This window comes from Athene noctua, chromosome Z (genome assembly GCF_965140245.1).
Source record: "Athene noctua chromosome Z, bAthNoc1.hap1.1, whole genome shotgun sequence".
Classification (NCBI taxonomy): Eukaryota; Metazoa; Chordata; class Aves; order Strigiformes; family Strigidae; genus Athene; species Athene noctua.
In genome coordinates this window covers 72,923,342-72,936,950 of record NC_134077.1, presented here as the reverse complement: position 1 = coordinate 72,936,950, position 13,609 = coordinate 72,923,342, and the positions used below count along the sequence as shown (strand labels likewise).

At 41.2% G+C, this 13,609-nt stretch overlaps 1 protein-coding gene across 1 annotated transcript in view; it reads right to left on the bottom strand.

Moving 5' to 3' along the window:
• ARHGEF28 (Rho guanine nucleotide exchange factor 28) overlaps positions 1-13,609 on the bottom strand; it is a 61,758-nt gene that overhangs the window by 11,978 nt on the left and 36,171 nt on the right. Inside the window, 4 exon segments of the mRNA XM_074931371.1 lie at positions 5,632-5,956; positions 8,732-9,199; positions 10,951-10,998; positions 11,082-11,120. Of these exon segments, the coding sequence (XP_074787472.1) occupies positions 5,632-5,956; positions 8,732-9,199; positions 10,951-10,998; positions 11,082-11,120 (880 nt within the window).

The window sequence follows — 13,609 nt, the reverse complement described above, 5'->3', positions numbered from 1 at the left end:
GGCAATAAAACCCTGAGTATGGTGTGCAGATTTACACCAACACCGGTGGTACTTCAAAAGGCAGTGATGGACTTCACTCCATTCATCACCTCAAAGATGTGCACTATTTTAAACTCCCTTCCTAATGAATGAGCTCTAAATGAGAAGACATTAGAAACAATAAAATCAGCCATGCATTACACTGGAAATTCTATACTTACATTAGTGTACAAAATAAAATGAGAACATTATTAACTGCTTTAATAAAAGGTTATGTAATACTGCTGCATCTACTGTGGTTGTGTTCAGAAATAAGAAAAAGTATTCTGAGATGAGAAAATTCGAACTACAAAATCCTAGCGCTGAAAAGCAAGTGTTACTTGAAATACCTAATTGCAGATGACATATAATGACATATCTTTCACTTTGGTATCACACTGCCATGTGATTTAATCCCTTCTGCCATCTGCTTTAAACAAATGGCAATGTTATTCCCAAGAGGAAAAAAATACTTGCCCTGTGATTCACTTCCACAAAGTACCATACAGACACTGATGTCTTATGGCAGAGCATGAAACTCAGTGTTCCGTGGTATGGAGAGGAGGCAAATTTGCTGTGATCGGTTGCAGAGTTAAAAGTAAGATTTTACTTGTTCTAATAAATTGATGCGATTTTGAACTTGGAAGATGTGGGTGCTGATGTTACAACTTTATATTCTTATATCATTGCATTTAATTTTATTCTCATTATAACTTATGTTGAGCAGTGAATGGGCTCTGTGCTCACCTATGCACCCATCCATGCTAAGACTAGAGGGCTATGTTGAACACAGAAAGGGAAATTTGTAATCAATTGCATGTTCTCAATTTCGCATCTAATCAATTAAAAAAGAAACAGTTTAAAGTAGCTCAAAATATTGCATCTGCTCAGGAGGCTCACTCAAACTGGGGGCTCCACAGTCATGTCATCCTTTACTTTTAAAAGATTTCCCTCCTTCTCTCTTCTCAAGTGAAAGAATAACAGACAGAATTTGCTCACTGAGCAAACAGTAAAAAAAATTGCATTATTCAAAACACTGTGAACCATACAAGAAAAACTCAAAATAGTTAGAAAAGCATCTTTACATGCTATTCTGCAAGTAGCAAGGGGTTAGCCTGCTGTTGGCAGGAGGCGTGCAAAGTGTGTGCTGTACTGTACAGAGCACAAATACATTCCAGCTCAGAACACAGGCAGGTCAGATGTGCTCAGAATGAGTTCATACAGCAGGAGTAGTACAGAAATTAACTCGGAGTTGTCACACATGCAGACCTGTGATGACTTTTTTTGCATGAACTAGTAATTATTTAACAGGTTCCAAGCAATGAAAGCGATCTCATTCAACAAAGTTCTCAATACTGGATTCCATTAACCACCTCCAGTGCTGGCAGCAGTGGCTATGCTTATCTGAATAAGGCCCTGAGTTAGAGCTTTGCACCTTGCCAAATCCTGTACTGACTTGGAATCACAGGGAGACAGCTTGTATGTCTTCACATGACTTTTTAACACTGTAGTGCAAAGCATATTTCACCTGGCTTGGGGTTTGTGGTTTTTTGTTTGGTTTTGTTTTTTTTTTTTAATCGCACTTGCATCAGCTTTACATTGTATACCTCTTCTGAGGGCAGCATTTGCTTTACACAAATATGAGAAGAAAGACAGGACCATACAGCACCATTCTCAATCTCCCTGATGCAAACATATGCAGGTACCTTTATACAATGTCATTAGGCCATAACTGATGTTAAGGTAGCCAAAAAGTAATGTGTTGTTCTAAACCTCATCTCAATTACCAGTGGGAAACCAGAACAAATTAATCTGATCTACAGTTTTAAGAACAAGTTCAATAGAGCAATCACCATTAGCACAATCTGCCTTAAGGAATGGGAAGGGAATGTCTTTTTAAAAATAAGGAAAAAAAATGGAGTTACAGAATACTACACATTGTTTCTGGGGTTTCTGCTTTTTCTACTGCAAATTACAGATTTTTACATCTCTAGAAACCACTTTCCTTGATGAAATTCACTATAAATGGATTATTTTGCCAAAATCAAACTCTCTCATTTGCTTATACGCATATATGTACAAATTGCTCTCCTCTAAAAAAGATTAAAATCACATTAGTCAAATAGAGCCCTATTTTTGCTCCCTGGTTTGGCATTCAGCTGTTTCCAGGTTTGGCTGCGATCCTGAGATCTCAGGTTTTTTTATGTTCCCCATAAAGATTTAAACTATATTTTTCACTACATCATGCATAAAAATCCTTCCATGCTAACAGTGCAAATGCCTGGGGAAATAAAAACTCCCAGAAGGAAGATTCAGTGCGGCTTTTGAGATTTATCACTTTTCAATTCTGTTCCTGTAGTTACAACATCTGAATAAAAAAAAAGTAAAGTCAGTACTAGTGAACAATGCTGTTCACTTCAAAGCTTAAAAGAATTAAAATTGCACTGATTCTTGAAATCAAAGGGGTGAATCCATAGGTAAAACCTTAGGCATCACTTCAACTAGTTAACCTGTCATGTCAATTAAATACAAGAGTAATTTATTCAATTCTCAGTCTAGTCTGACACAAAACATACACTTCCCGACTCCTAATTAGCCAAAGTACCTGTTTGCTTTCATGCAGATAATTTCATAACCATTAGTGTAGAGCATTAACACGTTTTCCTTTCAATCATATTTCCCTATTGTTGATGACACACCTTTTCTATAGTGAGTGTACTTGCGCCAGTTTCAGCCTTGTGAGAACTTGCCGCAAGGTCTTTAGTTAAGTTCACTCCCATACACATAAAACAATTGTATATAATCATGATGCTAGCTATGTGAAGAGACATATATCTTACCCTGGAAAATATGAAAGGAAAATTATGCACTGGAGGAATGTAGCCATTTACATTTGAGTATATTTATGAAGCTAAATTGCATAGTACTTAACATACAGTGGAATGCAGCATGATTAACTCCTTGACATGTTCAGGTGGTGCTCCTCATTAAATAACTTAAGGTTTTTTTCTGACAGACTAGACTTCTTACAGAATGCCTAATAATTCTAGAAAAGTTAATAAAACCCAAGAAATTCCTTCTGTCTACACACACAACTTACTATATGCAAGATCTGGCCATGGTATCTGGTACATGGCTATTTCCAATAACCCATACTCAGTATTTGTTTCTTAGTTCCATTTTGACTTATTATTTAGGAATGTTTTTGAAAAATGATTGTGAGACTTTATACACAGAGCCAGTTGAAAAAAATGCAGAAAAATGTCATGAAACATTCATCCACATGAAAATATTGAAAGTTTTGGCTAACTTTCAAGTTCTTTCTAGTCTTTCTGCATCTCTGTTGGTTTTACTTCACAGTGATCAGAACTGACTATATCCTGCAGTGCTGTCAGGAAACAGAGGTACAAGGTCAGAGATCTTCTTAAACTCTACAAAACTCTCTCAGGGAAAAAGCACAGCCAAAATAAACGAAATCAGCTTCCTGTATGAAATGTTTGTAACTGCTCTGCTTGATTCACATTTGTGAAGCTTCACTTCCATGTGCAGAGCCTTGGTTGCCATCTGTCTTTCAGGGGGAATTTTAGCATTCTCATTCCACACCCCCTGTACGGTGGCTCCTGATGCATGACAGAAGCAAGTCTGAATCATGCAGACTCATGCACTGCACTATCAGAGCATAAAATAGTTGTCGCCATCCAATCACAAATTTGACTGTGGAACATGATGGCACACCTCTCTGGGGGAGGGTCCCAGCCGTCTGCTCTAGCAATGTGTTGTGGGGCTTTGTAGCACCATCTGCACCATCAGGATGCTACAAGGATTTGCTGCATTTTGCCAAAGGTGTCTTGTGACTCAGTCAGGACAGTAACTGCAGTTTTTATGGGATATGACTTAGCCAGAGAGACTTATACTGATTACCTCTTGGGCACGCTTTGTAGCCAGTGCTTGACCCAAGCTGCTGGGACTAAACTGATGCCCTGTTACCAGAGTAAGATAAGGATGTCCACACAAAATACAGTGGCAGCAGCTGAAGACAAAGCTGACCAATTGTAGGTGAAAAGCAGCTTTACATACAGAAGCTCCTCCAGCTTATCTTAGAATCAGTGCAATTAAATTGGTACAAGCCAGTTTAATTAAACCAGACACTCTCATGTGGGCTCAGTAGAAAGTTCCCTGGTTAGCTTGCATCTGAACATTTGCCAGTGCCAGCTAATCCACTTTTGAGAGGTGTCAACCCACATATGTGTTCCTTTTCAAATCTGCACTCTTAGCTAACCTATTACTAAAATGACAACTTCATTCAAACTAGAACAAGTTTCACCAGGCTAATTATTTAGGCATTTTTAGAAATATTAATATCTTTCACTAATCAGCTTGGTTTGCTGATTGTGGTGATGAGATAGCCTGCCCTACCACCTTTGATTATAAAACGCTATTTTGGCAACCCATGTACCAAGGACTAGTAAGGCTATAGTAGATGCCTGCTTAATACATTACAAGGAGTACTAAGGAGCAAGTTCCTTAATCAAGGACTTTTTTATTTGAAAAACGTCAAGATTTGACCTAAACCAATTAAAAGCCATTGGTACCTGTGTATGTTTTCAACTGTTTTTAATGTGACCTGACCTGTATGCAGCTGGTGGGAGGACAGAAGTCATCCTGCACTGCCAGCTACAGAAAAATGGGAGCTCAGGCACTGCTACAGGGTTGACTTGCCATGTCTCACCTAAATTTCACAACTGTGCAGGAAAATCCCCCAGATTACTTAATCTATTACATCAAAAGCATACCATTGTCCCCTAAGACTTTTAGCTGTTGTGTTTTAACATGCTGCTCTGCAACTCTCACAATAATGCAAGAATGAAGACACAAAGTCAGATCAATACTAGCATTGTGCAACATAAGAAATAAAACCCAGATAATTTAAGAGTTTGTCATTAGTGAGTTTTTAAGTCCTTCAGGGAATTTTCCGTGCAATGCAGTGCTCAGATAGGTGGCTTCTTCCACTTGACAGCCACTGTCAGTAGCTGTCATGCAATCTACATATCTTTGGGGGTTCTGATAAAATACAAGAATAAAAAAAGGTAGTGTAGTAAAAGCTGTTTTTACTAACATGGAAGCTTGTTGTCAAAGATTATATCCCTTAGAAGGATTTTCTCTCCACAACTATAGAGCCTTTCAAGATATTTCCATTTCATTCTCAATGAAGAAAGAAGAGGATGTTTGACCACTCATTATCATTTTAAGATGGCAATTCAAAAGCTATTCTAACTAGAAATCATCAAGTAATGCACATATGTTCTAAAATAGCCACTAAAATGCACCTGAAACAGCAAGAGTGACTTCAGCTTGCAAAAAAACCCCACCAAGGTCAAAAAGCAGTGGGAAAAGATATCAGGAGAACAACATTCCGAGTACTGTTATGCAGACACAAACTGGGAGTTTTTTCAAAAGTTTCCTGGATTTTCTGTTCATTTTCTCACTTGCCTTCAACAAGCTTGCAAAAGTGTCATACAATTATTTTAGGAAAATCTATTGCTTCCACTCATAGCAAACTGTCTTCTTTTCTAGGACTATTCATTCTGAGAGGTGGCAAACTGCCAGTACTACTTGTTAATTAAATAAAGTGTTAATTATCATTATTAAAAGCATCTTTGTTGCTTTTGCAGGAAAAAGACATCCGCTGGTAAGGACCAGTGGATTTCCACAGTGCACTCAATGTTGGCAGACAAGAAGTGTCCATTTCAAGGTCGACCTGATTTTCACTAGTCTTTGCCATATCAGAATTTGAGATGTTCAGCCCATACACACCATCCTCATAAATGAGAGAAGACTCTGATCTGTTGAGACTGCTTAGAGACATACACACTACAGCTTCATTTAAGCAGAATGTATTTTTGCCACATAATCCGTCTGATTGATTATGTCCCATTATCTGTAGAAGGGGGAAAAAAAACAATCAAAAAACCAACAACGTAACAGCATTTTCACCTTTGTCCAGCAGCAGAATAATAGAATATCTCGAGCTGGAAGCAACCCATCAGGATCATCAAGTCCAACTCCCTGCTCCTCACATGACTACCTAAAACTAAACCATATGACTAAGAGCATCGTCCCGAGGAATTCTTACACCAGGATACATAAAATGAACTGCCAGACAGAATTTTCCAAAAGTTAACCTCAAAACATATTAAATGGGATGTGAGTTCGGGGACAAACAGCAGTAAACTAGCACATTTTGCCTTAGCTCCCCTCAAAACACAGGAAAATTCAGACATAATTGTGAAATAGCAAATAACAAAGGGCTGCTACTTAGGAGTCACTGAGTTCTGCTGACTCCTTTCAGTGGGTTAAGATTTTGCCCTATGGCTCAATGAGGTACCATTTCACATATGTAAATCTGCGTACACTGCAATCTAAAAGTAACACTGTACCTCCCATAGATGTAATCATAGAGAATAGGACTGCAGCAGTCAAATCGGGGATGGCAAACAGCATTCAGCAAGCAGCCATGGCTCCCAGGGCAATGCAAATCCTGCAAAGACTTCCTGCCTGCAGGTATTTATGCAGGCTGAGCTCACAAAAAAGCAGGAGTAGCAGTGTGAGTTACTGCAATGTTTGGCCATCCAAAACTAGCTAGGTTCTGTATAATGGCAAAACCACTGGGCTGGGAATATTGGCTGACTGGCAACCACTGAGCCACCTCTGCTGCTGCAAGAAAGTGGAAAACTCAAAGATGATTCCAAGGCCTGGAATGCATCCAAAGTCATGTAGTTAACTTGAAATAAAAATACACATTAAATATTAGGAACTACTATTCTTTGACACTCAGCATTTTATTATTTTGCCTCAATCTGTGTGCAGTCCTGGTCATCCCTGCATCAGACTATTGTCCCTCAACTTCCTTTCCTGTAAAGATTTCAGAAGTCCCATCCATTAAAACTGATGGGTAAGTTCAGTTTTGGTTTTATCATCCACTTCTTAAGCACTGCCAAACAAGTCAAAATTGTACCACAAGCTATAATAGTAAGAAGCACCTTCATCCTTTGGGCTGGACAAGCATATATGGATAAGTCATGTTCACAAAAGCTGGATAAAAAGGAGGAGGTCAGAGGCCAATCCTTCACCCTCTCATGCGGGCACAGGCTTAGACGCCAAATGGTCACTGCCCATTATGGGTCAGTTGGCAGCTGAAAAACCAGGGAGGTGACAGCCTGAAGAAAGGCCCTACAGATTTTCTTGTGAAAATGAAAACCTGGGGGAAACACGGCTCTGTGGGTCAAGGAGTTTTCAGTATATGCAAAAGCCAGGAAAAATGTATTGATTGTCAGGTGCTTTAGAGAACAGTAATGGAAGTCAAGACCATACCCACCAAGGCAGGGACTAGAAGCCAGATCCCACCTGCCAGGTGCGCACCCAGACAGTTGAGTTCAGAGTCGGCTTCTATCTTTCACCCCCAACAAAAACTTAATTATTTTTAGTATTTAATGCTTAAGCAGCTTCAGAGCTACTTTAAATTGCATTCCCTAATAATGACAATCTCCAACAAATTATACTGTCAGGGATGTAGCTGCACACCAATCTCTTCTCCTAAGCGGTTGCTTGTTTCAGGGAAGTGGGACAGCAGGGCCTAACACATGGGGTTCACAGGAGCCTGGTGTTTCCCACTCCCAGAGTGACCAATTTCCCTCGCTGGAGACTGCTGTTGTCCAGGAACAAGGACAGTAGCCAAAGACTTCACTAAAAGCTTTGTATGCCTCAAACGTTACAACAATTCAACTTTCCTACAAAAGGCAGGAGACACAACGTGTCTTGCAAACACAGTAGCAAAGCAGAATAAAATACAGGTTTTCACAATTTCTGTCTCCTCAATTTAATACCCATCAGTGAAGTCTGGCTTCTGTAGGCCACCCATCTTAAAATCCCAGAATGGTTGAGATTGGAAGGGGCCTCTGAAGGGTCTCTGGTTCAATCCCTCTCTTCAAGCAGGGCCACCCAGACCATATCGAGACACCTTCTCAGTATTTCCAGTGATGAAGACTCCACAACCTCCCTGGGTAACCTGTGCCAGTGCTTGGTCCCCCGCACAATAAAAAAGTGTTTCCTGATGTTCAAAGGGAACCTCCTGTTTTTCTGTTTGTGCCCATTGTCTCTGGGCACTAATAAGAACCACCATGAGCCTTTTATTCTACAGGCTGAACAGTCTCAGCCATTCCCCACAGGGGAGATGCCCCAGTCCCTCAAGCATCTTTGTGGCCCTTCACTGGACACCCATCCCCATCTTTCCACCCCCCACACCATAGATCTATGTCTCTCTCATACTGGGGAGGCAGAACTGGATAGAGTACTCCAGATCACCTCCTTTGACCTGCTAGCAATACTTTGCCTAATGCAGCCCCGGAGACCACTAGCTTTCTTTGTGGCCAGGGCACATTGTTGGCCTTTTCTGCAAAGCTGCTTTACATCTGGTTGGTCACCAGCATATATTGATGCATAGGGTTGTTCCTTCCCAGCAGCAGGACTCTGCACTTCCCCTGGTTAAACTTCATGAGGTTCAAACAAAGCCCTTGGATATGCCTGAACCTCAGCTTACTATATGCTCACTCGTTACACTAACAACCAACAAAACCCAGATGTACTAGTCTATTCATCAAGGAATGTATTTCTAGGTCTGCAGTCAGGGATATAATTACAGCAAGGAACCACATACCTCGTAGCTCCCTGAGGATGAAAACAGGCTACTTTGATGACAGTGCTTCCAGTGCCAGAGGAGCTGCTTCTGCATTTTCACACTAGCTCTTTCTCTCTCCACCTTTTTCTGGCCCTCTTGGAGTCTCTCCAGGCTCTGATGGTACTCCTGCAGCTGCACAACCAGTTCCTGTTGGCTCCTCTCCAGCAGCTTCTCCTGGTACCCGCACTCCCTCTCCCGCTGCCCCAGCCAGCTCTCCTTCGCCTCCAGCTCCCGCTGCCGCTCATCACACTCATGCAGCCACTGATGCTGCTCTTGCTGAAACTGCTGCTTTAGTTTGTGTATGTTGGCCAGCTCTGCCCTTTGTTTTTCCAGATTCTGGTGTTTTTCTTGTTCTGGAAAGAGGTTTAGCCAAAAACCGGTCTTCTCATTCTCCTGGAGGAGTAACCTATTGAGCTCTCTGTGGCTGTCCTGGATAGCTAGTGCTGCCTAGACACCACAATAAAATCAAGACACAAATGTTTAAATATTAGTATTAATTCATTTCTGTTTTTTTACATAGAAGTATTATATAAAAATGCTTTAACCTCCCATAATATCAGCAGTTTATGCTTTTTGGGTGGTTATTTCTCATGCAAGTGGACAAAATTCTGTGTTCATGCCTTTACCAAGAGGTTTCTAAAAGCATGCAACCATTTCAAGCACTTTTGACTGGCTTCTGGTTTACACTTAGTATTATAACATGTTTATGTTACAGCTGTGCATAGGTACTTCAGTTACTACTGGGGTCCTCTTCTGTCAGAGGATGTTAAGACCCAAAGGAAAAATGAGTTTTCATGGTTAAAGAGGGCATTAAGGTGCTGGAAATACTACACTCAACAATGTATTCCCAACATAGATGTGGCTTATACAAATAAAACTGTACTGTTTCCAACCCTAAGGCTCTCCTTGCTAACCTGCAACAGTACAGTCCTACTAACATCAGTCTTACAGGCACCTGCCAATGCAGCCATGTCATCAGGACCATACTGCTACAGGCCCCTGACCAAGGTATCTGGTGGCAGCAGAAATCGGCAGTATAATAATGATTTCAGTTTTATTTTACAACTAAGAGTGCTGTATTCCATCCTTCACAAGGATGTTGTGACATTGTTTGCATTAAAGATTATGACATCCTCCAATAACACAAAAAAATATAGCTGGGATTAAGAAAGAAAAGCAAGAAAGCCTTAGATCTGCTGAGGCACTTATTGCACAGTCTGTCTTCAAGAGCAGACATGGGAACCTAGTTTGGCAGACATTCCCAGAGAATTCCTGCAGCCCTGTTACCCCATGCCCTCCACCACAGGAGTTTCTAACTTTATGCAATGTGCAGTTCCCACTTCTTGGATCTTACTCCAGTATTGGGTGAGCTCCAGTGATTTGTAAACAGGGCAAGGACAGGATCATCTACTTGTTTACCTGCACCTATACTGCCAATTCATGGTCTTAACAATGAAGGAATGCTTGGGCATTACTTTACTGCCCTTCTGATGTTAAGCTATCTGTTTTTTAATTTTTTAAAAAATTTACCCGAATTAGAGCCTTTTATTTTGCTTTTGCATTGCTTTAATCCACTTAACATTTAGGACCAAGGTCTCCAGGATTATTATGAAATATGCTATTAATAAAAATTCAACATACTCAAATCAAATATTTTAAAATAGAACTATAAAACTGCATCTAAATAAGAAAAAACAGGTTAAAACATTCCAACTTATCATGAAAGATGCAAAAACTTCAGACTAAGATCCTGCAGAATATACACAACAATTAATTGAGACTGAAATATCTAAAACGGGTTGAGTTTGCTACCTAAGTGGCAGAGGCACTGTTTATTAGTAACAAAGAGAATATCCTAGACAAAATACGAACATTTTTCAATATCTTGAACTATAATTTCTGGAATTTGTACATTAAATTACATTAGTTCAGTTAAAGCCATGATTTTAATTTCCCCCCAGAGTTTTGGGCTTTACACATATCCTTTTTTGCGTGCACTGACCTCCAAGCAAGCAAGAATTTTTCAGTTTTTAAAAAGAAACCTGCCACTGATGTAGAATAAAAACATTTTATATGACAACTTATGCAACAGCCAGTAGAGATAAGTATCCACTGATATAATGTCTAAATGCAGGGCAACATGAAAACAAACCTTAAGTTATTAAGACTAATTACAATGTTAGCAGTGGAGTAGTCACCTGTATGCTGTACAAGAGGCAGGTTAAATTCTGGATGGCTTGTACAATCTAGAAAACAAAAGAGAAGGATTTTCAAAGGTTTGACCATCATTAACTAAATAGTTACTACACTCTGTCTTAAATAAACTCACCTCTGTCCCAGTAGATCCTGGGAAACTCATACTTCCTCCCTAAAATAAACACATGTTGTTTTAAAAAGTAGTTTTTAACTTTAAAATTGTATCATCTAGGTGATTAAAAAAAACCCAACAACCAACTAGTGGAGACATTCATATTGCTGAACTATGCAGTGCTGAGTCAAACCTTCTTGTGGGTATGTGAAAAAAAACAGAAGCAGTAACCTATGAAGACTAATAATTCATCAACACTGGAGTTTCCATGGGAATCACTAGAGATTCTAAGCACAACTGTATAAACAAAAATATTTCATCCACAATTTTAATCCTCTTGTGACTAATGCTGCACAGAAAAGACATTTCCATTCATTTCTTGTTTACTTGACAGTTTTGAAATATAGAAACCAGACTTCTGTATATACAGCACACTGGGTTTAAATTAGTTATAGTAGGATGTAACAGCACAAGACTCTTCAAAAATAGAGATATTAATGTAGAAAGAAGCTAGCAGAAGTCACATTACGGATTGCAGCAAATGCCTTAGATGTACTGTGAGGCACTGAGCAAAGGCTGTGTGCTCACTATACAAAATGCACGTGTGGTTACAACTGTCCACTGCAGCGAAGCTCAGCCACTTCACACTTTTCACCCTGCCCCCATTTCCTAAGAAGCTTTCTAAATTTATGGGGTGATGCCACCCATAAGCCCTTCATCATGAAGAACAGCTCCTCTGAAAAAGATAAGGTGAAACAGTGGAGAAATAAAACATCTCTTCTGAGACTTCCTGCATGATTTTTTTTTTTTTTTCCTTCCAGAGGAGCAAAGGAGGGTTTGGGGAATATTTGCTCTCTCTCTCTGATTCTGCTAAATTCTCTACTGAGGCTCATTTCCAACACAGAAAGCAAAGCAGCTGCTCAATTTATCTGTGATAACTGAAAATGAAGATAAAAACCCCCAGGCCCCAATATAGAGTTCAGTGCAGACAAGCTAGGGAAAAAAGGAGCACCAGCTGCAGCACTTCCTCTACTCCTCTTCCTCCCTCTCTCATTTTTTCCCTTCAGTATTTCCCTCCCTTGCCTCTCCACATCTTCACCTCCTGCTCCACTTCTCACTGCACCCATGAGCCACATAACTGCTCACCTCTGCTGTAAGAAGCAGAGGACTTTGCAGGACTTTTGTCTCTGTGCAGTACAAGGACTGACACAAGGGAGCTCCACTTTCCCTTTGCTGGGTGGCCAAGATGAGCAGTGGGCAAGGAGGAAAAGCAGAGTCAAAATGAAGAGAATGAGATGTCAGAATGAGAAAGAGTGAGTGTACAAAGGAGAGCCCGCATGCTGAACATGAGTGGGGATTCCTTCAGTTTTTGAAGCCCTTTTTAATTCAAAAAAGGAGGTATACAGGGGTACCGAAGGCTTGGCTGGCTTTGGTATGGCCAAGGGGTAACAAGTGGCCAGCCCAAGTACCTCTGGTCTCCTCACTGCAGCACCACCTGAGCACTAGGGGATGAGCCCAAGGCAGATTTAGCTGTGCTAGCTAGGGTGACAGCAGCATTGCAGCTGCACCACTACAGCTTCAGCACAAGCCCTGGTAGTCCAGCTTGGTCTGAAGCAATATATTCAACTACTTAACCTGTCCTGCAGGGTGCTTCCACCTCCCTGGCACCCCTCCCTACCGCCTTGGTTCAGAGCAATGAGCAGCAGAGATGAGGATGGTCAGATCCCAGCACACTGCCTCAGACAAAGCCCCCGGAGATGTGATTACAGGGCAGGAACTGGGGGAACGAGATGGGGACCACCTCTCACAGCTGCCCACTTGGGACTTCACATCTTGCACAGACGACGCTCTTGTTTCTGATGGTTGGTCAGCATCTAACCCCCGAGCTGGAGGTTTTTGCACTGGCTCTCCACCTCTTGGTTTCCCAGGCTAGCCGGCCTGAGCCCGATGCTGCCACCCCACAAACCCATGACTGCACACCCAGCGACTGAAGGCAGGCAGGAGAACATCCTCCACCCTTGAAAGCACTTGCCTTGCCTGTTTTGTTTGCTCATTCTGCCACCTCCTGGTAAACCTGATTCTGACATGGTAAAATGTGACGACTCTTGCCCAAACAACAGGCCAGACCAGAACAGTAACTTAGGGTGGAATAGTTTGCTGCAGATCCCTTTAGTCCAGCTGCAGCTCAAAGCAGGGTTAGTTTCAAAGTTAGATGAGGTTGCTCAGGGCCTTCTCCAGTCAACTCTGGGATAGCATGAGGGATAATGGCTTTAAACTGAAAGAAGGTAGATTTAGTTTAGAGATAAGGAATAAATTCTTTACTATGAGGGTGGTGAGACCCTGGCACAGGTTGCCCAGAGAAGCTGTGGCTGCCCCCTCCCTGGCAGTGTTCAAGGCCAGGCTGGACGGGGCTCTGAGCAACCTGGTCTAGTGGAAAGTGTCCCTGCCCACAGCAGGGGGGTTGGAACTAGATGATCTTTAAGGCCCTTTCCAACCCAAACCATTCTGTGGAGACCGTACAACCTCTCTGGACAACCTGTTCCTGCTTG